The following is a 27,533-nucleotide window of genomic DNA, read 5'->3' as shown; positions in this document are numbered from 1 at the left end:
CTATTATATTGGTCGGCTCTCTTCAAGTCGTGGAATCCATCGGAAGATAAGCGAGCCACAGTCGCCAGTTCGTGTTCCGGTAGTCGCTTTGCCTCGCGGAGCTCTCCTCTTATCCGCGAAAGGAGTCGGCTCCGAAGAAACTGAACCATTCGAAATGTCGAAACAGACCTAACTCAAAAACAAAGTGATTAAGCGCTACAAAATGCCGTACAAAAAGCGACGAAGTGTAAACGCATTATACCCGCTGTGCTTGGTGCTAGTGTCCGGCCTCGCTGCGTCCATGCCGGTGGATCCCAACAATAGGACCAATTTTGTTCAATATTGTGATAAGTGTATCGGCGGACTGGACGCGCCCCGCGCCGAGATAGGCGATAAATTAATGATTGATGATGCCGGAGAAGCCGGAGGAAGCGGAGAGGAAGAGGATGACGTCGGCGAGGAGGGCGAGTACTTCGAAGGGGATATAATTCTCGGTGATGAACACATTCTCAACTCGACGGTGAGACGAATTACTATTCATTAATCTTTTGGCACCTTTGTCCGGTACCTGGAAGGTACAAGGCCCTCCTAACAATATGCATTATACTGTATTATAAAGTGTTATATCATATCACTATACATAGATGAGTCTTATTTTATCGGAGTGGAAATTATGCTCCATGCGGCGGGATCAAATGCACAACAATGTGCCATTAATACCATTTGTTACTATCACAAATCAAAACCTAAATAACCACACATCACATCAAGTACTTACATAAGAGTATATCCTAATTCTCAATAATATACCGATTGTTTTTTTCTTTTTTTAACTTTAAAACTTAAAAAATTCTGTGTTTTAAGGAACTAACTCATCATAAACCGAATCATAATATACAGATTTTTTTTAAACTTTAAAATGTAAAAAATTCTATGTGTCTTAGGGAAAATGGTGTTCAAACCAATTTTCGGCTTCGAAGATAGACTTGAAAATTATTATACATTATGTGTTCAAACTAATTTTTGGTTTCAAATATACAAATAATACTCAGATACGAATTAAAACTAAAAACTTGTGAATTTCAAATTCCATCGTACACGTTACATACAAGCGTTAGGTTTTTTATACAAACGTTAAGTTAAAATCCGTATATTTATTGTTTTAAACTTAGAAAACACTAAAGCTTGGTAATCATCCATATAAATTACGTTTATTTTTGATCCAACTAATTTGGTATGTTTTGTATACTAACGTTTAATTATCTCTGCAGTAAATCCACTGACCATGCTCTGCACTTTTTTTTATTATTTATATATCACACGATTTATACAGAAATAAAATTGTTCAGAACAGCACATAGGTTTACAGAAATGGATTCATGATATTTGGACAAATTTTAATTATATCAAGACAGGGACATACAGTACAGTATTTTCGTTAAAACATCAAAATATTTTTATTACATCTTTTAACAGAACGTGGATGCATTTAAAGATAAAATAAAGGTTTATAGATTTGTAAATACCTGTATTATTGGGTATCAAACTCTTGTCATGATTAATAATTAAATATAATTTCGTAAATTATTTAGATTCGCAAAAAAGATCATGATTAATGAATCAAATTTTTACGCCCATATAGTAGGTCACTTTAATAAACATCCTGCAATGATAAAGATGGAAAATTAAGTGGCTAAACATGTAAAAGATATATAGATCTTTTGACATGCATATTCGACCATACAAGAAATACTACATTCAATAATGAAAGCATTTTCCATGTGAGTATATTAAAAAAGGGTCTTGGCCATTTTAAATACTAAAAAAATGAAAAAAAATGCATACCTTCCGTCTAATCGTTTTGCCCGCGTCTGTGACCCATTTAACATTGAATAACAAATGACCTGCTTTTTCATTATAAATTGAAGAAAAAAAATCTAAGGACGAAGTGAGATAAAGTTTTCTTTTTATCTCTTTTTGTTTTAAACGGATTGACGTTTTAAGAGCTACTTGATCAGATTTATTAATGACATTCCAAAGTCAACAAAGGAACCATTTTGTTTTGAAACACTTTAAACATATTTATGCGTCTAAAGAAAAACGTTTGTTCAACTTGATTTTCACTTTGGATTGGAAGGTAGATAGGTATGTACTGATATAGTTGGTATTATGTTTTTGGTTTTCAATGTAACTCACTGACAAATCCAAAGTCATCTACAAGATACATAATAGAACAGGTAGATATTTTCGTATATTTGGGAAGTATTTTTCTGTCCGCCACCGTAGTGTAATGGTCAGCACGCTCGGCTACCGTTCTGGATGTCCCGTGTTCGATTCCCAGGGGGAATCAAATAAATATTAGTGATTTTTCACTCTAATATTTATTCAATATTACCCTAGACTGGTGAACATGATCCTATGACAAAGGATCCTATGATCAAGATAACACTGCGTTTATATGATACAGTGCCCTATGCACCATTGGGGTGCAGATAAGGGGTTTGAAGATATTTTCTATGGATGAAAATATTAATAATGATATAGAAAGGAGAGTGAATGCTAGGAACTAATGGAAATGGTGCATAAAATTCATTTACAGCTTATAAAATCCTATGAGCGAAAACTAAACTGGCAGTACACAATAGAGTCCTTGTTCCAACCCTAATGTATGGAAATGAGTTCGCAAAAGAAGGATGAAAGTATACTGAATGCAGTAGAAATGCGAGAAACGCCTGAAAACATATTTCTCATTTTTTTATGTAGCTCATAACTTGACCAGTTTTTTTTAAATGTCAAAATAACCGCTATGCAGAGAAAACCCAGATTTGTGAATAAGTATTTTTTTACAATCAGTAACGTACTTTCCATATAAACACATAAACCATGCCTACCTCACTTAAAGTGTGTTATTAAAAAAATTTAAGCGAGATGTCCTTTAATTCTTATGTTTTAAAAAAGAACGAGTATGTGTAGAAATGTGTGTATTTTTCAGGATTACACAGAGGACAACAATAAATATAAAAACCTTGTTCTGTCTGAAAGTCAGACGTGGCCGAATAAAGTCGTCTTCTATGACTTCAAGGACGATGAATTCAGCCCCGCTCAACGTCAAGTAGTAGATGACGCTATCGCCGATCTACACAACGTCAGTTGCGTAAGATTCATCTTCAGGACCGACCAGCCTACTTATCTCTACTTCAGGAACAAAAAGAAAGCGTAAGTTTTTACTATTCATTTAGTAAGTAATTTCAATTAGTATTTTATATTAGTTATGGAAGTTGTAATATTGTAATTTCTTATTCAACAGTTAAAAGTCAACGTAATCGTGGGACATGTATGACTAGATATATGGATAGGAAAGAAGCTAGGAGTGTATGTCAGAACATACGAGTGTGGCGTTCCATCCTCTCTGCCTATCCCCTCAGAGAAACGGCGTGATGGTAGTAGTAGCTTATTTATACATATGCTTATTTCAAAACAATCATTACTATTTTTGTCCAGCACCCAACTCAGGAGGTAATTTTTAAACATGACGTAGTCCATGTTATATAATTAAAGTATTAGTCCAACCTTACTATCTACTTTGGTGAAATTTATCTCGCAACAATATTTTTATTTTAAATATTAAAAATAAGAGCTTTTGTATGTGTTATAAATATTTTTTTTAAATCAACAATTTTAAATTTAAAAAATGCCAAGGTAAATAAATTTTCTTTATTTCATTTCTTTGAAAATGCCATAACTAGGCGAAATAATTTTTATGTGTTTTTAATAAAATACAACTTACAAAAAGCTGTGTTTGATTTAAAAATTAATTCATAAATTAAAATGGAGTTCTACAAATTAAACGCAAAATTGATAAACAAATATAATGCTGTACTAGTTATAACCCCAATAAAAAATACTGAAATTATTTATTTTAATTTTTATAAAATTGTTATTTAAATTATTTATATTAATAAGTATTGGATAAAATGTGTGATGACTTGTGTACCAAACAAAAGCTTAAATAAGTTAGACTATAATAATTTAAAATATACAATTTAAAAAAAATATTTTTGAAAGTATTTTTTTCGAACCTAATAAAGCCAATATATAATATAGTAAATACCAGTTTTGATTTTTATAACACAAACTTAGTAATACTTAAGTTAAAAAAAGATAGATTTTACCATAAAGTGACTGCCGAATCAATTGCTGAAATTATTGCAGCCGGTACGGTAAAAATTGGCAAAATGTACATGAAGTTAATGACCAAATATATAGTTGTGTGTTTAAAAATAGTGGTATTTACTTATGTTAAGCTTTAATCAAATGGATAGATTTTACCACCAAGTCACAGCCGAATCAATTAATGAAATGAGAAAATATATGTTATTTCAAATAAAGTTTGATTAAATCTTTTATTAAGATCAAAATTTAGTTTGGAATTTAAGGTAGGTACCTATTTTCGTTAATGATATGCATTTGAGATAAACGTTTTAGCGTTATCCATTCATAGCCACATTATTGGCGTCTTCTGCCCGGTCAGAGGTGAACATTGACAATAGGAAACGATAAAAGATAAAAGCTAAGTGCCAGGAATGATCACATTACCTTAGTCGAAACTTAATCACCGCCACGCCGATGGAGCATAAAGAGCAAAGGGATACTTAAATATTTAAGTGGTTTATTTTATTCATCGCCTAAAACAGGATTTAGCCGACTTATTTTTAAATTAGTTAATTCTCGAGCGCTGTTATAGCATAACATATAATAAACAAGCTTTTTTACTTACAACAAATTATAAATAACACAAAACAACTTTGTTTTTAACAAGAACCTTGTCATCATCAGGGTTAAACATGAAGTAAAAAAGTGGTTAAAAACAAAATTGTTTTATTTTATAAAGATAAAATGTGCCACAAAGTATCTGCGAAAAACATTCAAGAAATTATAAACAATACTGTGAGTGTGTCCAAATCCTTGTTCACAAATATGCGTTTCTCCACTTAGAAGTTACTTTTGTATTGGCATTTGAACATAGATCAAGAATATGGAATTCTAGGTGTTTACAGGGCTTACGATCCGTCGTATATGATTACTTTATACACGTGTATCACAATTCTACCCATGATTGATAACTACAGTACAATTTTTTGTAACTTAAATAATAAATAATAGAGTGTAAATATTACACGTGTATAAAGTGATATAATTAAACTAGTCTATGACTGACAGGTTAGAAGCCCTGTAAATACCCAAACTTCCATATTTTTCTTATCTACGATGTGATATCAATAAAGCATTTTTAATTTCAATCTCTGACTTAGTTTTATCCTTAAAGGAACAGAAATGGAAAAATCAACACATAGAATCTGCACACATAACAATCCTACTTACTCAAATGCTGTTTTTAGATGAGCGAATTATGAAAATGATGGATGAAAATTTTCCTCTTTTAATTCTCAGGAAAAAAATCGTCATTTGTTACTTATAATTGTGTAATTTGATAAGTTCAATATTCCTTTATTATTATGGGATATCTGTGTGAGTATGTTATTTTAGATTAATTGCAAAGCATGTCTTGTATCCAAACTGCCCGACTAAAGAAATAACTACTACTCCACGAGAAAAGTGCATCCTGTCTGACAACCTACAAGAAACGTCTGAAACATGCTTATCCATCCCCGAAACCTTAACTGTCTATCATATCATCCCTTCCTTGGATCCTTTCCCCTACCCCCTTCATCTCCTTACTTGATCCTACTCCATATACCTTTGCTCGCTCTTATCATCAATTTACAGAATCGTGAATCTATATTAATTGTATTTATTTAATAATTTATATTGCAACATACTTTAATTCATGTTAGATTCGTTGTTATTGTTAGATATAATTGTTGTTAGATTCGTTTATGTGTACAAGCGCTAGTGGTTACTGATTTTAAACAGCTGTATATGTTATAAACCTTAGTCATTTTTTATCTGTTTTTGGTTATGTTTTGGATATTAAAAATATTTTTAATAATGTGAAATGGTAATATAATACTCTCACTTTGTGTATTACCACTTAAAAACACTTCATGACTACCGGTTTCGGAATAATCATTCCATCATCAGGTCAATTGTAGACAGTTGGCCAAATGATGTAATGATTAATCCGAAACCGGTAGTCATGAGGAGTATTTTTAAGTGGTATTACACAAAGTGAACGATGAATGACAAGGAGAGTGTTAATTTGTGGTTACATAAAATATATTGCTTCATATGGATAAACCCGTTAAAGTACGTGACATTTAACGAATGAAGTTTAAAATATATTTCTATTCAATTTCTTCCGCCTCCGTAGTTTCATGCTTAGCACGCTCGGCTACCGTTCTGGAGGTCCCGGGTTCGATTCCCAGGTGGGGATCAAATAAATATAGGTAATTTTTCACTCTATTATGTATTCAATATTACCCTGGACTGGTACCTGAAGCGGAGGGCTGATCACCTTTCCTTCATGTGTTAACGATCAAGATAACACTGCGTCAATACGATGCAGTGCCTTTTGCACTATTGGGTGCGGATAAGGGTTATATATATATATATATATATATATATATATATATATATATATATATATATATATATATATATATATATATATATATATATATATATATATATATATATATATATATATATATATATATATATATATATATATATATATATATATATATATATATATATATATATATATATATATATATATATATATATATATATAAAAATATATACATATATATATGTATATATATATACATATATATATATATATATATATATATATATATATATATATATATATATATATATATATATATATATATATATATATATATATATATATATATATATATATATATATATATAGATACAAACATTGATCATTAATTATCATTTTTGGATAGTTAGAATACATTGCTTCATAACGATAAATCTATTTAAATACATGCTATTTAAATAATTAATTGATAACATATTTAGTTTATTCAATTTCCCAATTCACAAACTTTTATTCTACCAATTAAGGAAACATACCCCAATCATTGTCAACACAGATATACATAAGTAGGCACCAGTCATAGCGTAGACAAGAATGTTTAATATTTTATCCACTTACCTTATGAAGTCATCCGTATTATACTCTCATTATTTTTTGACCGTTTTGTTAACGATCTGTTTCCCATAATACAACCTAATTGGCTTAAAGCTAAGTCTAAAATAAAATACGGGTCCAGTCGACCCATGTCTAATGTCTCGGGCAGATCGATCAATAAGTTTGACGGCTCGACTCCGCTGTCAACGATCCTTATAAGATTGAGATAATGCACCACATATACCTGGGATTTGCATTCGAGATGCATTAATGCAGCGGGCATGAGAGTCGAACCCACGTCTTTATTAATGCATTTTATTTGTGACTATGCACTCCCACAAGCTTTTGGCAGTTGCCGACAGAGGGAAGGAGGTTGAACGAGGTACCTTTTGAAAATGAGCTGGCAATGAATAGATAGCTATGAACGCTTTATTATTTTATTTTATTTTATTTTTTATTATTTGTTTGGGAATTGTACAGCTTTACATTTAAAAAATTATATAATAAACAAAAGTTACATTAACCTTAATAAACATTACATTGCATTAACAAAAATAGTTATATTAATAAAAATAAAGCCAATTAAACAATTACACATTTATGTTTTAATAACTATTAAAAACATTAAGAGATAAAAAAATGATATTAAAAAAAATATTTTGCAGGAAGGAGAAAGGAGGAAAGGAGAGGATTATGCATTATTTTTTAAAGATTTCTAAAATAAAGCGCAAATATATGTATGGTATATGGGACTTTTCTGTAACACTACAGTATTTTATTTAACTACTTTTCAATCTGCACGTAAAATTCACTACTACTACTACCATCACGCCGTTTCTCCACATGGGTAGGCAGAGAAGATGGAACTCCACACTCTTCTGCTCTGACACACTCCTAGCTTCATTCACATCCATACATCTAGTCATACATGTCTTCCGATTAAACAGACTTTTGACACCTCCAGATTTTAGGTTCTGATTAATCGTGCCAAGTCTTTTTCAGCCGTCTCAATCTACCTATTACAATCGCCACATATATTTTCTTGGCCATTCTCTCGCTATCCATTCGCTTCACATGTCCATACCACCTTAAAGAACTCTTCTTAAAACTTTCACTCTTTTTAATCTTTTCGCAAAATTCATCCCATGGTAAAATCAAAAACTCATAGATAAGAAGTCGTATTATATATTTATGGCAATTTTCAAATACGACAATTGGATCTGGTTCATTAAGAAGCATTGCATATATCTAAAAAAAATATTTAAAACAAAACCTACACGGTCACTTTCCCATACTCGTACAGCTTTGCATCCGATGCAGTGTCAAAGTGTGTCGTTGATGTAACGAATATGGAGAATATCCACAAATATTTCGACATCGTTGCTCGAATATCGAATCTGACGAATATGGAGGTCCCACTGCAGTTTAATAATTAAATTAGCTGTCACAGTATTTTATATTAATGGTATGATGAAATAACACAATTTCAACTTTCACCCTTGGGCAAACCCACCATCGGGAATTTCATAGTTCGACCCTGAGAAGTAATGAACAAAAGGCATGCCCATTTGCCCGCGTGCATGTCGTAATGTTAGCGAGAGAGCTATACGCACACGGGGCATTACCATACCATTAATTGTTTTCCAATGGATTATAATACCGTGGAGACATTAAGTGTAAGCATATTTTGACACGTGCCGCCCTGTGACCCATACAATGCACAACATTCAATTATTCTTGCTCACGGTTAGTACAAAGAATAACAGACCATACGAGCTGGTAGGTATTGCACGCCAATTTTATAAAATATCCATACTGAAGAAAACATTTTAAGTACATTTTTCAATGTACTAATTTTCGAGCTTAAGTCCACCAAGAATTTCCAAGTATATAATATATAATAATTCTATAACTATATGCGCTCCTCTAAACATAAATATGTATATCGCTCACTCCTTTCAAGAACGTCATAAATAAATAAAAAAGATTGTTCGGGAGAACATTTTTAAAGTTTAAAAATATAACACAATGTATTAAAAATAAATATCAAGCCACTTATTCAACTTTTTACTGTGCAACAGATCTTTTTAGGTAAAACCTGAAGGTTTTTTCTCCATTTGAAAAATATTTAATATATTTGAAAAAATTAATAAAACAATACCTTTTCTTCAAAATGCAAAAACAACATTTTTTACCCTGTAGCGGGTAAATATTTAATTAAAAATTACCTCTTTTGCTGGGATATAGTACATTTTGTGGGCATTCCGAAAACATGCACCACTGAAAATTGACGATTTTTTATTTATGGCGTTCTTGAAAGGAGTGAGCGATTTGTAAGTGTATATTCCCTTCATTCCTAATCTTCTTACGATAGACTTACTTTCAACTACTTGCCTAAGCAATTCTATAAGAGCGAAGATGATTATTTTTAAATCAGCATCAACACAAAATCTTTTTACAACATTTTGAGTGTGTCCAAATCTGCGTTTCTCCACTTAGGAGTTATTTTTACATTTTGACTCTCAACATAGATGAAGAAGAATTTGGATGTCTCGGTATTTACATGGCTTGCGATCTGTAGACCCACATATGAATCACATCATGTACATATATATTTATATATATTTCCAAAGAATTCAGTAGTGTGGTTATCAATCATGGGTGGAATGTTAAATATTACACGTGTATAAAGTGATCACTTAAATCAGTCTATGATAGTTCGTACGCTTTGTAAATACCTAGACTTCTATATTCTTCTTCATCCAGGTTGAGCTGTCAAAACGTTTATATTTTTAATAATCAGTTTACATGATTTTATTAATCAATTCATTTACCAGTTCCTTTGTGGGTGTTTTTATTTATTTCGTTTTCATTTGAAATATTCATATTAATATTCGTATGTGCGACTTAAGTGTTTTACTCAAATCATGAATTCATATGTCGATACAAACGTGTGATTAAAACATGCTATACAAGTATATGTTCGTTCTGACTCCGTCGTCTCTGTATATTTGTGCGTGGATTATCCTCATACTGGGAACAATGTATGTTATTAACATACACAGCATATCCAATCCCACATTTCTTCTGCTCGTCTACATAGCATGGAAAATAACTGGTCATCTTCCCCATTATCATTCCCGTAAAAACAAACCAAACACAATGAAGGGTATCGCTTATTTTATACGTTTAATACTGACTTACATATATGCAGTAGCGTGCATAGAGAATTAATTAGGGTAGGCAGTAGAGGTAGGTAGTAAGGTAAGCTAAGTACTACTTACTAGGGTAGGCAGTAGAGATAGGTAGTAAGGTAAGCTGGTATAACTAAGTAAGGTAGGGTAGGTACTGGTTGCGTTTTTATATATCACGAGGGTAAGTTAGGATAGGCACCGCTTTTATGCCTATATGAAAGGTACGCCCCTGCATATATGTAACATTATGTATATGTTCGTAGGTGGTTAGGCACATGTGTGTTGATATGCCAAGAAACGATCATGTGACATAATATACCATAATGTTTAAGCTATAAAAAAATCGGCAGAGAAAGTGATTGAAATTAATGAGATGTCAGTTACCATATCGAGTTAATAAGACAAGATTAGAGCCATCTGAATAGGTACATTACAAATTACACGATGCATGACACAAGTATGAAGAGAAGTAGGTTCAGTAGATTTACAGACAGATTTCAAACACAACAGCCGCCTCCCGCTGACATATCTGATTTATTATACTCTTCATCTCCGGACAAATTTATGGAAAAGTTACTCGTTTTAACACTAATGATGTAGTTATGTTCGTAACTATACGCTAGAATAGTGGTTATGAACCTTTTTAAAGTCAGGGAGTACTTTTCTTTATAAAGAAAATTCGCGGTGCACCAAAACTAAAGATTAATACAAAGATAATTTTTATATTATTTTTTGACATTTCATCAAAGATGAAGAAGAATATGGAAGTCTGGGCATTTACGGGGCTTACGACCGTCATAGGCTGGTTTGAGTGATCACTTTACACACGTGTAACATTCACCAATTCTACCCATTATTGACAACCACACTACTCAAATTCTTCGAAGTTCTATATATATGAACCAATTTAGAAACTTTGTTCTTGAATCACTAGAACTTCACTAGAGACATCTATTGGTGAGATGTAAAGAAGCTTTTTTATTAAGCAGAAACTCTTATATTAGTATGTGAGATCCGAATCCCGGATTATAATCACACACATGAGAAACGCCAGAAAATACCATTTTCATTTTTATTATTAAGCTTATAATTTGACCAGATAATTTATTTACAACATTTTGAGTGTGTCCAAATACTTGTTCACAAAATCTGGATTATCTCCAATTACAGGAGTTATTTTCATATTATTTTTTGACATTTCATCAAAGATGAAGAAGAATATGGAAGTCTGGGCATTTACGGGGCTTACGACCGTCATAGGCTGGTTTGAGTGATCACTTTACACACGTGTAACATTCACCAATTCTACCCATTATTGACAACCACACTACTCAAATTCTTCGAAGTTCTATATATATGAACCAATTTAGAAACTTTGTTCTTGAATCACTAGAACTTCACTAGAGACATCTATTGGTGAGATGTAAAGAAGCTTTTTTATTAAGCAGAAACTCTTATATTAGTATGTGAGATCCGAATCCCGGATTATAATCAAACTTCGAAGAATTTGAGTAGTGTGGTTGTCAATAATGGGTAGAATTGGTGAATGTTACACGTGTGTAAAGTGATCACTCAAACCAGCCTATGACGGTCGTAAGCCCCGTAAATGCCCAGACTTCCATATTCTTCTTCATCTTTGATGAAATGTCAAAAAATAATATGAAAATAACTCCTGTAATTGGAGATAATCCAGATTTTGTGAACAAGTATTTGGACACACTCAAAATGTTGTAAATAAATTATCTGGTCAAATTATAAGCTTAATAATAAAAATGAAAATGGTATTTTCTGGCGTTTCTCATGTGTGTGATTATAATCCGGGATTCGGATCTCACATACTAATATAAGAGTTTCTGCTTAATAAAAAAGCTTCTTTACATCTCACCAATAGATGTCTCTAGTGAAGTTCTAGTGATTCAAGAACAAAGTTTCTAAATTGGTTCATATATATAGAACTTCCAAGAATTTGAGTAGTGTGGTTGTCAATAATGGGTAGAATTGGTGAATGTTACACGTGTGTAAAGTGATCACTCAAACCAGCCTATGACGGTCGTAAGCCCCGTAAATGCCCAGACTTCCATATTCTTCTTCATCTTTGATGAAATGTCAAAAAATAATATGAAAATAACTCCTGTAATTGGAGATAATCCAGATTTTGTGAACAAGTATTTGGACACACTCAAAATGATGTAAGATAATTTTTATTAAAAACAAAACTGATTGTTTTATTACCGACAAGAAAAAATTACATTAATTAAAAAAATACATTAAAATATAAATACTCTAAAGAAACATATTTAATTTGAGCTTGTCGGCTTTTACAAATTTCAGCGATATTAGGTCTAAAATTCGATATTGCTAATTCTTTCGCGTTTCTTCGGTTCTTTTAATAATGGTTGCATTTAATGAGGTTGAAAACTGTAATAAAATTTGTGCCCTTGTGGAGAGAGCTGGGTTTTAACAAAAATTCTTAACTCATACAAAGTTTTTTCTGAAAATTTTATTTTTAGAGTACGATCTGTTGATAAAAATACAAATCGCACAGTAAATGAGCCAACAGTGCTCCACGGAGCACCAGTTAAGAACCACTGGTCTAGAAACAAATTTCAATACGTACCGTCAACTATGGCAAGTTTTTTCGTCATTTTTTCACATAAAATATAATGAAAGAAATATAAGTCGAAAAAAGATCACTATCTTTTATTAAATTTTTGGGAAAATTGTAAATGAAAACTCAATGTTTTCAATTACAATTTAATCATGTCTCGCCCAAAGTGAATGCCGAAACAATAAGTAAAATAAATTTTTAGGCACAAACTACCAAGGATTTTAGATTATGTTTTGAATATTGAAAGCATTAACTTTGTGGATCATATTGATATATTATTTCGAGAAATAAAAATACTTCGTGTTTTGATCCACTCACATTTTTATTAACCAACTAGTTTCGTCATAAATTAAACCCTGAAGAGGGCAACAGGTTGTTGGCGAAACTAGTTGGTTAATAAAAATGTGAGTGGATCAAAACACAAAGTATTTTTATTTCTCGAAATAATATATTTTAGATTAATTATTTATCTGAATATTGACTCTTAAAAACACGAGCAATGATATAATGAATTTATACCGAATTTATAATCAAATAATTCTTAATCCAATTTATCAATAAATTATAAAATGCGGAATATAAAATTAAAAAAACATGCGCCAAAATGTATCAGGCGCTTATGAATTATGATGATGTAAGACGACCCGGAGATCAGAAGATAAGCGCAGGTAGTTAGTTAGCAATAGTTAATAGACATTATTCTTCTCACAGATGTGCCGCGCCTGTGGGCTGGAATCCGAAGCGCGGCCGAATCGATGTGTCGCTGGGCGGGAAGAACTGCCTCGCTCGCCGCGGGACAGTCCAGCACGAGCTGCTGCACGCCCTCGGCTTCTGGCACGAACACTCTCGCACCGACCGTGACAGCAACATCGTAATACAGTGGGACAACATCCTCGAAGGTATGCATCCCTGGTAGACGTGGTCCATACTTTTCCGTTCCAATTCCGATTAGACGCAAGGCGCCTAGAAAAAAATCAATATTTTAAACGCATAAAAATTTACACATAAAATCTTGTTTCGGTACACACTATTTATTTTCTTGGTGTTGGTATTCAATGCAAAATACATATATTTTAAATCTATTGAGTATACGTATCAATTGTTTTTCATGAATTGATTCGGTGTCTGAAAATGATGTTGAATGTATCGAAACACATATAATAATAGATTTTAAGAAATACTGGTATTTATTTTACCAAGTAAAAATAATAATGAGAAAAAAAACAAATTAATTTCTGAAGAATAATGGAAACCAAAAAAAAAAAAAGAAAACTAATGCCGTAAAACACAATTTATATTTAAATTAAAAATATATTCAGTCAGTATCTACTTAATAATTAATGATTTATGTACAACATTTTTATAGTCATATTGTAGGTACGAATGACGCTTGCGTTGTGTTAGGGGTTAGAGCAGCTATCTCGTTCATTATCACGACTTGTGGTATTTGAACTATTCCAGCGACAGAGACAGATATCGCTCGTTCAGTATTACAAGCACATACTACTCCTGCGAAGGATGATACCCTGGTAACTTTTCACAGCGCATGGCACAACTGTTGTCACCACAACTAATGAATGATCTCCTGATAAACTCGTGTTTCTGAATTGCACTAACACGTATGTAGGTTATGAATGCTCACTGAAAGATAAAATCGCGAATGCAAATATCGGGCCATCTGGTTTATTTTCTATATCCAGCGATGAGTACTGGTATGTAAAAAAAGGATTTAATTTTTTATTGTCCCATCGTAAATAAATGATTAAAATAAATGACATATAAAATCTCTAAACGTCGATATCTAATGTCTATTAGAGATAAATATTTATTTAAAATTATTTTATTTAGTTTTTGTCCGCCTCCATAGTGTAGTGGTTAGCGCGCTAGGCTAACATGCTGGAGGTCCCGGTTTCGATTCCCGAGAGGGTCAAAATAAATATTAGTGATTTTTCAGTCTAATATTTTTATTATTGTTATTTAAGATAACACTGCTTCTATACGATGCAGTGCCCTATGCACCATTGAGTGCGGATAAGGTTTAGAAGAAGTTTTTATAATTTTAAAATAGTTCAAACTAAATTTATTCTTTATTTTGTATTATTTCATTATGATATGAGTATGAAACATGTAATGTACAATAATTATGTACGAATTGGCTACGGTTGTTCATAAAGGAAAAAAAATACCTTCGTTACACGAATGCACTGAAAATCCATTTTCGTATTAAAATCTAGTATATATATGAACATATACAGGAGATTGCCTAGATATTGTTAAAAGACGAATATATTCTTACAAAATACCATAGTGGGTATATAAATAAGATAATAATCTTCAGAGAATAATCTCTACTTTGGTTTAAATTCGACGCTGATTGGGCAAGTAGCTATAAATCAATGACAACGGTCGCTAATGCAAATGTTTTCTGTGCAGCGAAGGTTTCGTTTTGAAGCCGTCCGCGTTCCATTCGTACAGACATACTTTCTGTCGGAGAGATGCAAATCATATCGTGTCACTTATATTATTGTGATACTCTATGCCCCCTTCGTCTCGACAAAGGAAACTGAATGCGAAATATAATTTATATGACAAAGTTAGCGTTTCAGCCTACGTCTCGTTTGTTTTCACCTCGATAGGGATATCCAGCCTAAGTCGCTCTCTGGAAACGTCACAATAAATAATATTAACAATGAAATGATATTATAATATTTGCCGCCCTGTTGTGGTGTATCGTTGAATTTTGTTAGCTGCCTTGAACGTGACATCACGTCTAAGTTATAGAATAAAGCAATAAAGCCTAAAGCGAGTTGTTCAATACCCTTTTCAATACCTCTATAAGACGTGATTATTACTATCATCGAACTTCCATGTATTTTTTTAAAGTTACATTTAAAGTGTCTACTATATTTTTGTTTTTTATTTTTATGATATTTTGTTTCTAGCGTTACAAAATAAAATACCCACTATTTGACATAAATCATTATAAAATGAAAGGCATACGTTACAGCAATTCCTTATGGCATAACGTGCGTATAAAACACTGCGTATTCCGAATGCATTGAAACCTTCAAAAAATTATCATAATACATAAATCGTTCAAAATAGAAAGATGCAGTTCCATACCAAATTGACCCCTCGAGCATATGGTAGAATACCATGTATGGTGTATGTAATGACAATGTGCAGCTTATTTGAAGCATTTCCTTACGTGATTCCAGCGGACATACTCTATTAATTCTAGAAAGACCTTTTATGTGAAAGAGAAGAAAATATCTTACTGAATACAGTCTACAAACGTGTTATTAGAACGAGAAGAGTATATGAAAATCGTTGTCATACTAATGTATACAAATACATGTATATAGATTAATTGTGAATGTTATCTTTCATTCACAAGAATAATACCTACTACAATACAAATATCTAAACTAGTGGTAGAACTACAATACATACATATATCGTGATAAGGTTTTTATCATGGTGTAAGTATACACATTTCTACTCCTTGACGTCATACTCGTATGTTATCACTACGTCATGCGTCACTACTCAATTTACAGAGAGCAATTCATACAGCTACCGAATACTTTGTTATGTTCTCCTGATAACTTTTCATTAGAATATGAACGCCTTAAAATTTCATGAAATTGAAACCTACTTTTACATCCATACTTATCAACCGATTATACCAGTAAAATTTATATAATTTTATGTACGTAATTATTTCTCATCAATTTAATAAAAACTTAAATAAATAATTAATAATATAGCTTTTTTACTGTGAATGAATTTATGGGATATACCTATTCTCAAAAAGTTTCAATATAACAAAACACTTACATATTAAGACTACTTTTGAGCTTATTAATGTAAACACAATTAGTTTTAAGAACTAGAGATGTTTTCATAAGCAGTTGAAAATAAGAACTGACGAAAGTAGTCGTGTTTACATAAATAAATAAGTCATTTTATACGAGTGTTTCATTTAAAAAAATATTTAAATCACCATGTTTTTCCTCATAGTTAATGCACAATCAATAAATATTACATAACGTTCTTGTCTTTCTTCTGTTTAAATCCTATACGTATAATAATACGGCAAAAAATTACATAGTTACATAGGTACAAAAATTTCCTTATCTTATAATAATAATAAAACCCTTATCCGCACCCCAATGGTGCATAGGGCACTGCGTCATATAAACGCAGTGTTATCTTGATCGTTTACACATGAAGGAAAGGTGATCAGCCCTCCGCTTCAGGTACCAGTCCAGGGTAGTATTAAATAAATATGACAGTGAAAAAATCACTTATATTTATTTTACCCTCCTTGGGAATCGAACCCGGGACCTCCAGAACGGTAGCCGAGCGTGCTGACCATTACACTACGGAGGCGGACATATCTTATACATAATTTTAATATTAATAACATTATGGCATACGTTAGCACCTTATACTACGATTAAAATATGTAAGTGCAGAATTTATGTTAAGTGCAGTACCTAATACCTAATAGACCGGTTGCTAATGGTAAATCCTATAAAAAGGAGGTAATGTGATTTATGCATACGTACACAATAAATCATGATTATCATGCATTCTGGTTATAAGACCACTTACAAATCCCAATAGCGCACAAAATAGATGATTGTAAAACTGATCGAAGTAAACGTATTTTAAATATTTAAAAAAAATGTTATCCCAAAATTAGTAACATTTTTAACACAATATGTTAATAAAATGGTATTTATTTTATTTATTGTTTCGGCATTAACTTTGTAGTAAGACATGTTACAATGATTGAAAATGAAAATTTAGAAATCCAAAAAAACCTAAATTCTAATAATAATTTATTAAATAATATATTGTTTCAAAATTCTTCACCTTTGCTTTCCATTTTTCCTTTGTTTTCAAACTCCGCCCCTTGACTAACCCCTTCTTCTTACCTTCCCCTCTCCTTATTTATAGAACAATTTTGTATTTTATATTTTAGTTATTATACAGACATGAATGATGGAAATTTAACTTCTGAAACATGTAGTCTATAATAAAACTCAAGTGGTAAAAAACAAGTGTTTTCTTTAATCATTGTAAATGGTATTTATATGAAAGAAAATATGATATGTAAAGTGATTAAATAAATACACTGTTCAATGAGAAATATTTCATCAAGAATCCAATTTTGATGAGCTGAAACACTATTACTTTTTATTAACATGTTTCTTATGATTGGCAATACCAAGGATGTATTATCCTAATTCCTAGACTTCCCACCGAACAAATCCAATCACACTCCATTAACCACTTAGATTATCATATCATGCTTACAAAGTATACATTACATTACATGTTGCCAGTAGTTTGTGTATTGGCAAGATTGCCCACTATATCCTACGTAAGGATGAAATAGAAATTAGAATGAGTCATGACCAGGTAACTCCATCGCCCTCACGGAAATTCATCTTAATCTGATGCTGCCATTCAGTATGTAATATACCCACCTATATGCAAATCATAAAAATTCCGCATACCAAAGACCTAGAAGTTCATTTCTAAAATGACATGAATATAAAATATTTAAGTCATTTAAAACAATAGCATACATCAGTCATTTAAAACAATAACATAATAATAAAGTCATTTAAAACAATAACATACATTTTTGCGTTTTCCATTATTATTTTTTCCCTTTTTTTCACCCTGCTCATAAATACAAGGTAAATCCACGGATAAGAGATTCATACACATTTATTGCAGTGCTTTTAAAGACACATTTTGTTGGGGAAAAGGGTAGAGCAATGCAGTTCAATTTTTCCATATTATGTTTTTTGTATTGGAGATTGTCAAGCAACAGCTTTAATCTTTTTAATTAGTCACGTACAATAATTTATCACAATTAAATCGGGAAATTTTTATATTATGATTATGACCAGATCTTAAATGCAGACCAAAGGCAGGTCGTATAAATCTAGACTGAAACCAAACCCGCTTTGCAGGTCAAAATAAAAGTGGATTAAACTGGTAATTTTCAATGATGGGCTGGATGCGACTGAAGAAGAAGAACAAAGAAATAAGTTGAGTCGATTATGATATTTCCGAGAGACTTTCTTTGGAAAAAATATATGAATTGACACTCGTCTTTATTATTTCCCAGGAAAGACAAACTTATGGCCTATGTCAAAATGACTTATTGACTCGGACTTGAAGTATTACATGAGAAGGATATAAACAACCCTTCCACCTTTGTCTCGACCGTGTGCGTATGATAAAAGTTACTATGAATTTATCGCCATGGTAGCATAGCCACCACACCGTGGTTTGTTCTCTTCTCTGGAATCTGACTTGTTACATATTATTATTTCGAATTGGACTTCACAACACATGCTCTAGGTACCGCTAGAACAATTTACACTTCAGACTTCAACATTACTTACGCTAGCTATACTATAGACTCTAGGACACTTCCGCTAACAAGAGCGAAGCTTTGAACTCACGATATATCCCGACAGTTAAATGTAGAGTTTGAAGACATGCATCAGTTTGTTCACCAAACAGTCGGCTATTATTCTCGAAGAACTTGGAATTTATTAACAGTAACACGCCTGCGTTATTCTACTACGGCTGCGCTGGGACGGGTGCAGACTTATAGAACCGTGTGAGAAATCACCAATACATAATACACACTTTGTGCCTTTCCGGAAAAGGTCAGTATTCATACATTGTTTCAATGCCACCTGGGAAGTAATTGGGAGTTTATTTACTCTTAAATTTAAAATTCGGAGTATCTTCTTTTTAAAATATCTTTCTCACTGGTATAAATACGTTTTGAAATAAAAATGTCAACCGTATTCTTCTGGTATCTAGTATCTATACGAAGCGTGAGAAAAACTTCACGAATAACTCTGTATGTCATTATGTTATTTAAAATAAAAATAGGTCGTCCTTTTATTCGGCTGTACCGTAGAATATTCGATAAAAATCCTGGATCGTGACATCGTCTATCTTCTATCTGATGCTAAATGCCAATATTAAGTACATTAATTAACATAATAGAACAATGAATAATAGCATAAACGTTACTCGAATATTGAATTAAAGTAGATATAAACCATTTGAAGGTAGATAACTGTGTGATATACTAAATGTAGGTTCAGCATTCACCTTCAGTCTTAAAATGCATCTCGCTTCGTCCTGCATTAGTTTGTCGTAATGTTGGTGGATGAAAAACGACTCGGCCCGTGCACGAGCTTGTCCACGAACAGTGATGCATGAATGTCTTATAATTTTAATAATTGACCCTAGGGTCAGCGCAACGGATAGGAGGTCTCCCAGGGCTATTTGCCACACAATTGTGATCGTGGAGATACCGAGATGCGATAGATATGCTTCATGGTGCAATGGAGCTGATCAGCATAATATCGGGTGCGTGTTTAGTGTTGGAAATAGGAGTAGACGTAGAGCTATGCGCCTCCGTTGAATGACCTCTCAGCTACAAGTTGGAAGCAGTGTTGAGGTTAAAAGGGGACGAAATGGCTAATTAGCAAATGATAGAGAATCACCTCTGTTTACGGTTTACGTTATCCGAATTCAAATATCTCTCGAGTAACAGTATATACTCGTACATATACATAAGTACTTATCCCAACAGCGTAACACTGTTATATTGGCCAATAAATTTTTCATTCAACATGGTTCTAATTTAAACCGTAACAATTTTTTTTATAACTCTACATATAAACATCATACGAGTATGTATGATGCTTTGTACTATTATTATAACACCAAAACTATTTATCTTCGGCAAAAATTTAAGATGTTTATTTTTGTGTTATTATTTTACTAAATAGATGATTTTTCATTATGACATTATTCTGTGTGCTGTAAAAATTGATCTTGTAATGAAAAGACCATTTAAAAATGATATAAGGCGGTCCTTACCTCCTGTATCCTTACCCCCATTAAGTTAAAATCATCATTTTCTCTAGTAAATTACTGAGTCTCAAACTCAATGTCATAAATCGATAGCAAACGCAGTAGCTTTTCGTTATGTTATTCCCAGATTTACAATGACAATTTATATCCGTACTTACGTGAACGATATTTCATGAATTGTTTTGGTACATTTGTTTTTCCATTGAATCGAACAATGGAAATCCAGATATCTTTATTTTATTTATAAAATGTTATTAAATTTTAAAATTACGACTGTTAAATTGTAAAAATAGTGTGATAATTCAAATATTAAATTTATTTTCGGTTCCAAACTAATATTCAACAACAAAGGTATTTTATTCTCTCAATACATTGAAGCAAGATACGAGTACAAAAAAACAGTAAGTTCATCATGTTGTATTTATAAGAATTTTATGTTAAAATTAAGTCGTTAATCCCAAGACATAAAATGTTTATTTTAAACTAGCCTAGCACGCATTTTCAAATTTATGTATTTTTACAACTATATTGTCTTTCAAAGGTCGTAAAATTGATTTATTTTGAAGGTGACCGGGATTTTTCCTTAGGTCTCTCGTCTTTAAACTAAATCTCAAAGTATAGGACAGACTCCAACTAACGTATAGATAATGAAACAATGCATTGGATGCTGCTGGCACGTCGTTTCCCACAAATAACTCCGATTTGAATCCCCCAGAAGCGTCACTGAGAGATTGAACAATGTCACTAGACGCTGGATAGCTTTGGCGGTCACGACAGCCAGCCAAAGGATTCAAATATCCAGAAGTTAAGAAAACAAGCAACCCGTGTAAACAAAACACTGCAATGTTTATCGCAAAAGGGCAATTTATTTTGCAATGATTCAGATTTTCTATACCGTGATTTTAACTAAACCGTACCGTGATGTTAAACAGTCCATGTTGGATTATTATGGGTCTTGCAGAATCAGAGTCCTTTGTTGCCTCGAAGCATATAAGTGTCCATTATACAATATGTACCTATTCGGTACTGTACCCACTGCAGCTGGCAGAAAATATCTTCTAGTTTTCTAATAAAATGAGAAGTGGAGTAAAGCGTGTCGTCAGAGTAGTGCTTCGGGTGTGAAATATTTTAAATAAATACGCAAACTTTATATTATATTTTCAATACTTAAGAATAAAACAGAGAAAGATAGAGAGAGATAGGTGTGTCATTTTCCTATGGAAGTTTATGATTCAAGCTGATTTTGCTAGTACGAACGAGTATAATTGGAATTCGAGTAACTTATTTTCCACGCAGCTAGCTAGCATTTTCCAGATGCAAGTTTTATTCATTGGGTCAAATTGTGTAAGTCTGTGTTCATTTGACACAGTTTCGCTTGGCACGCATTGAAATGAATTTCCTCCTTGTCCGCGGGTAGCATGAGTGTGCGGCGGGCAAAGCGAATAATAAACACTGCACGCGAAACGCGTCTTCGTAAAAATCCCGAGCTCGTCCAAATAGCCGAGTCGGCGCACTCGGCCGCGGGCACCAGGAGAACATAATGAATCAGGGTAACGAGTCAAGTTAAAGGCGCTTCGTGATGCCGAAGTCAATCACGAATACGTGCCGCCGCTAGCGAATGCCATCGTCATAATATTATTTTCAGCGTATTTATTCGGACGATTGCTTCATTGTCGCAGAGTCTCGTGATCCGGAGAACAGAAGTACCTGGAGCAAAATGTAACGGACTTTATATTTATATAAACCGCTCGCCGTACCGCGTTGAGCGACACCTATTGGACGGATACATTATCAACATATTATAATATTGTATAAATTTCACGTTAGTGTTTCGTATGTATTCGTTTTCGGTTATCACGTGTGTGTTCGTTCAATATCACGAAGTTTGAAACTATTAAATGTAAGTTAGTTGATAACGCATTGATACTTTTATATAAAATAATATTTTTTTAATTAATTGGTTTCATTTTAGAATCTTGTTAGAACTTTAAAAATATTTCATGCATTTGGTACTAGAAACTATTTACTAATAAAAAATATTACATTTTGTACAATATTTTGTAAGTAAAATCCCAACTTACCTACTTACGTACTTACTAACTAAACATCATACCGCTTCCTTGCAGGGGTAGGCAGAGAGAATATATCGCCACATCACTCTGTTTTTGCAAACATTTATTCCCTTCTTCAACATTCATGCATCTCCTTTTGCACATTCATTATTTTGTAAGTAGTAAATACAATTTCATTGGTAGACCATATGGTATCAGTTGTCCGATGTAATTTACCATAATTGTCTTTAAAAGAGGATATTTAAACAGTACCTAGCGTACAAATATAAATTATCGTAACAAATTAGTAATTAAGAAATGGGAAAGATTTTAATAACATGTAAATTGATAAAATTTTACTGTACTTACCTACAAAATAGATTCATAATTATTTGTTTATTTTTCATCTTCGAATCTAAATATATTTTCCGAAAAACAATTCTATTCAATAATATTCAAAATATTGTCTTTCTTTTCAAAAGTACTTATATTATAATAAATAGTTATTATTCAAATAATAATGTTTTTCTCTTTTTTTTTACTAAAAAATAAATATGATGGCCAGAACTTAGGTTACTGTAAAAGTAAATAAATTTAAATAAGGCTTTTTTTTCAAGCTTGACAAATTTTTTTTTTCATTGTCATTTATTTTTGCACACACATGTAAATATATAGGTACTTATTAGTCATTTATATTAATATAATCTTCTTAATTCTGATCCCATACGCACCCAATGGTGCAAAGAGCACTGAATCAAATGTTATGTTGATCATAAACCATATAAAGACAAGGTGATCAGTCTTACGCTCCGGGCACCAGTCCAAGGAAAAAACATTTGAGATTAAAAAAAAACTGTATTTTTAATTTTGATCAATCTGGCTATCGAACACGGGACCTTTGGCGCGGTAGACAAATGCGGGAACCACTATACTTTGAAGACGGACATTTGTCATATACATATATTTGGATAGAAAGGATTTTCTTTCATACGGATGCGTCTCGAAACCGGCAGACTTAAATCTTGGTGACCGATTACATACTTACATTAGGTACCACCATTTTGTAAAAATTACAATTTGTAAAAATAAAAATATATATTATAAAGGAGTAACCCGCAAAGGCTTGTCTGCAGATAGGATAGTAAGGATAAGGAAGTTAAATGTGAAAAATACATCAAAAGCACCCAGACCAATTTTAAATCTTTCTTGAATTTATATTGCAATTGGCGGGAATCGAACCCGCGAGGCCAGTTTCGCTGTCGAGCGTCCACCCAACTACGCCACGGCGCCCGTGAAAACCAATTATCGTCTATGTACATGCTCTTACATAAATATATAATCATGTAAAGGTCACATTTTCAATATACGAGTATGTAATAATGCCTCAACACCATTGTTTGCTGTTAGCTATACGGTTAGCTCCCATTCTATATAGTTACAATCCCACATTTGTTCGCTTCCCTCGTATAATTACGATTATTCCATTACCACCTGGACCTCTGGGTGAAAAATGACTACAGGATCTTGATTATGAGCTAGAAAGGTCGACGGGTCAGCTCCGAAAGCGGGTACTTCCAGTAACACAGCGGCCAATTGGATGCGAGCCGAGGTTCGAGCCTTAATCTGCGGTTTATGTTCATTATGGAGATAGTATAGCACTTAGAACCTACTGGAAATGGAACGATTACGCCTGAACCTGAACTCTGGTTCATCAGATTGCCAGGCAAAGTACAGTCTGAAAGGCTAGTGTAGTAGGTACCAATGGCGCCAGGTATATTTATTTTATTATTATTATGATATTTATTTATAAATATATATATATATATATATATATATATATATATATATATATATATATATATATATATATATATATATATATATATATACATATATTTATATATTTACACATATATATAAATATATATATATATATATATATATATATATATATATATATATATATATATATATATATATATATATATATATATATATATATATATATATATATATATATATATATATATATATTTATTTAAAACTCAAAGATTAATAAAGTCTGAAAAAGCGTTTTTGGCTTTGAGTGTAGAATTTGATTAATTCCTCTTCTTCTAACCTTTATCCGCACCCAATGGTGCATAAGGCACGGCACTGGCTCGGCGTGTTTTTTTTTATCATGATGATTTTATAATATGAAGGCAAGGCGTCAGTCCTGTACTTCAGGTCCAAAGTGATACAAAAACTTAATTGATTAATTATTTAATTTAAACCTTCCTGAGAATTGAACTCGAGGCCTAAAGCACGGAAGCCAAATGCGCTAACCACTACACTATAGAGGCGGCGATAATTCATTTTATAATACTGTAATAATAATAAAAAATTACAAAAATAGCTTTTTTTCTTTTCAATGTAAACCTTTACGTTATAAGCACAAAAAAAGATATATGTCGTAGTCGTACAGGAGAAAGTGACCAACTAACAAAACGTAATATGTTCAAAATGGCCATTTAAGCCACTTTTGCTTGGCAAGAAAATAAACATCAATGCAGTTAGTCATTTTTAACAAGTCAATATATTATACTTCCAAGTATAAAATCGCTCTGGGATTATTTCACGGCAAAATTGTGGAATTGTGTAATTGGCTTAATTTTTTATAAATGTAACTATTTTTTATTATATACTTTTTTTAAATGCAAAGCTGTACAATTCCTGAACAAATTTTAAAAAAAGACTCGTTAATTTTACTTAAAATAAAATCTTCAATAAAAAAAAAAACAAAAAAACAACTTAAGTTAGTGAGATATCAAATAGTCAATAATCACGTTTTTGTAAAAAATAGATACTTTAAAAAAATTATTATTATTAAGTATCTTGTAATAAATAATACAAGATACTTTAAAAAAAGAGATGGTTGGATTACCATATTTATCTATATGCTGTACGTAAATAAAAATATGGTGGATATCCATACTCCTTTACAAAAATCCATTCAGCATATTGAAAAAAAAAATGCTTATTGCACCTTAATTCCATTCCAAAAATACTATAAAGGAATCGAAAACTATTCACCTACTCCCCTTCTGCTTAGCTCTCTGCGCAGAGTACCAAGTAGTAAGTACATGCGAGGGAGGTAATAAAATTCCAAATTACTAATTTGCATTGTAAAATCAATCTTCTCATTTTTTCCATTGTGTTATTCCAAAATAGTGTAATATATGCATTGTAGATATTTTCCTTTTATTAAAACTATTTCATAGTTACGCATCTTTTGCAGGTCGTGAGAAAAACTTCAGAGTCAGAGTGTCCAATGAATCTACAACAATGGGGATACCGTATGATTTCGACAGCGTGATGCATTACCGGAACAACTCATTCTCCAGAGATAAGAAGAGAAGACCCACCATCCTCCCGAGAAACCCGTTCATCAAGGTGCTGATGGGCCAGAGGATCAGGGTGTCCGTGTCAGACATTGCCAAGTTGAATCGGCTGTATAGGTGTGACAAGAGAGTGTACAGTATGGGGAATGATATTCCCGGAGCCATACACTGGGACGCTTACAGAGAAACAGTTCTAAATGAGGATCCGATATATTTCAACAAGTTACCTGAACCGGAGCCTCTGGAATTTGAAGAAAATCAGTTCAAGCTTCTTAGTTTTATATTGGGAAGTAAAAATGGATCTCGAGTGGGTATAGTAAATTGAATATCAGCTATTATATCAAACATATTAATAATTATTCTAAGTTAACAATAACATTTTATTAAATATTTCAAACAAATAACAGAAACGCTTCTTTTATTAAAACTTTATAAAAAAATATTTATTAAGATTTTTTTATCATTAATAATTCAGCATAGATGACTGTGTATGAGAAAGTGCATTAAGAATATGAAGAGATATAGGAATCACAACCAGTCTTTGGACGGTTTGAGTGATCACTACATACACCGCGTAAATTTCACCATTCTACACATGATTGACAACCACATTACTTAAATTTAGAAGTTGTATTTATATTCAGGTAGTAATGCCCAGACATCAATATTCCTATGTCAATAACCTCTTCATCTTAGACGATATATCAAGTAAAATATTGAATGCAGATTAAACACTTTTTTTCAAATAAAAAAAGAGATAATTCGCTCACTCCTTTCAAGAACGTCATAAATCAAAAATTGTGAATTTTCAGTTATACATGTTTTCGAAATGCCCAAAAAATGTACTTTATCCCAGCAAAAGAGGCATATTTTCAACTTGACATTTACCCACTATAGGGCAGAAAGTGTTGTTTTTGCATTTTGAAGAAAAGGCATTGTTTAATTTTTTTTTAAAGAAACTTGTTATTTTTCAAATGGAGAAAAAACCTTCCGGCTTAACCTTAAAAGATCTGTTGCACAGTAAAAAGTTCAATAAGTGGCTTGATATTTATTTTTAATAAATTGTATTCTATTTTTAAACCTTAAAAACATTCTCCTGAAAAATCACGTTTTTTGATTTATGACGTTCTTGAAAGGAGTGAGCGAATTGTGTTTTCATTTTGGTATGTACATACACAAATATTTCAATATCATACTATTTTCGTGAGCCTAAGCAGTTTATTATTAATAATAGATATCAAACTGTGGTAGAGTGAGTTCGCA

General features: G+C 32.1%; 1 protein-coding gene across 1 annotated transcript; it reads left to right on the top strand.

Annotated features, from left to right (window-relative positions):
- Positions 1 to 27,258, top strand: LOC148311096 (low choriolytic enzyme-like). Its single transcript, XM_088257247.1, has 4 exons — positions 1 to 499; positions 2,972 to 3,195; positions 13,619 to 13,806; positions 26,168 to 27,258. The coding sequence occupies exons 1-4, from the start codon at positions 203 to 205 to the stop codon at positions 26,593 to 26,595; spliced, it is 1,137 nt and encodes a 378-aa protein (XP_088113373.1). The 5' UTR covers positions 1 to 202; the 3' UTR covers positions 26,596 to 27,258.
- The last annotated feature ends 275 nt before the right edge of the window (positions 27,259 to 27,533 follow it).

This window comes from Brachycentrus maculatus, unplaced genomic scaffold (assembly GCF_059751285.1).
Source record: "Brachycentrus maculatus isolate JH-2025_06_01 unplaced genomic scaffold, ASM5975128v1 h1tg000077l, whole genome shotgun sequence".
In the NCBI taxonomy this organism is placed as follows: domain Eukaryota; kingdom Metazoa; phylum Arthropoda; class Insecta; order Trichoptera; family Brachycentridae; genus Brachycentrus; species Brachycentrus maculatus.
The sequence above is the reverse complement of the archived record's forward strand: the minus strand, read 5'-3'. Positions and strand labels throughout refer to the sequence as shown.

Bases quoted from the DNA above. Each gene is read 5' to 3' on its own strand.
- LOC148311096 (XM_088257247.1), top strand. From the start codon at position 203: ATGCCGTACAAAAAGCGACGAAGTGTAAACGCATTATACCCGCTGTGC. The intron at 500-2,971 runs GTGAGACGAATT...TGTATTTTTCAG, and splicing joins AACACATTCTCAACTCGACG to GATTACACAGAGGACAACAA. The intron at 13,807-26,167 runs GTATGCATCCCT...CATCTTTTGCAG, and splicing joins GTGGGACAACATCCTCGAAG to GTCGTGAGAAAAACTTCAGA.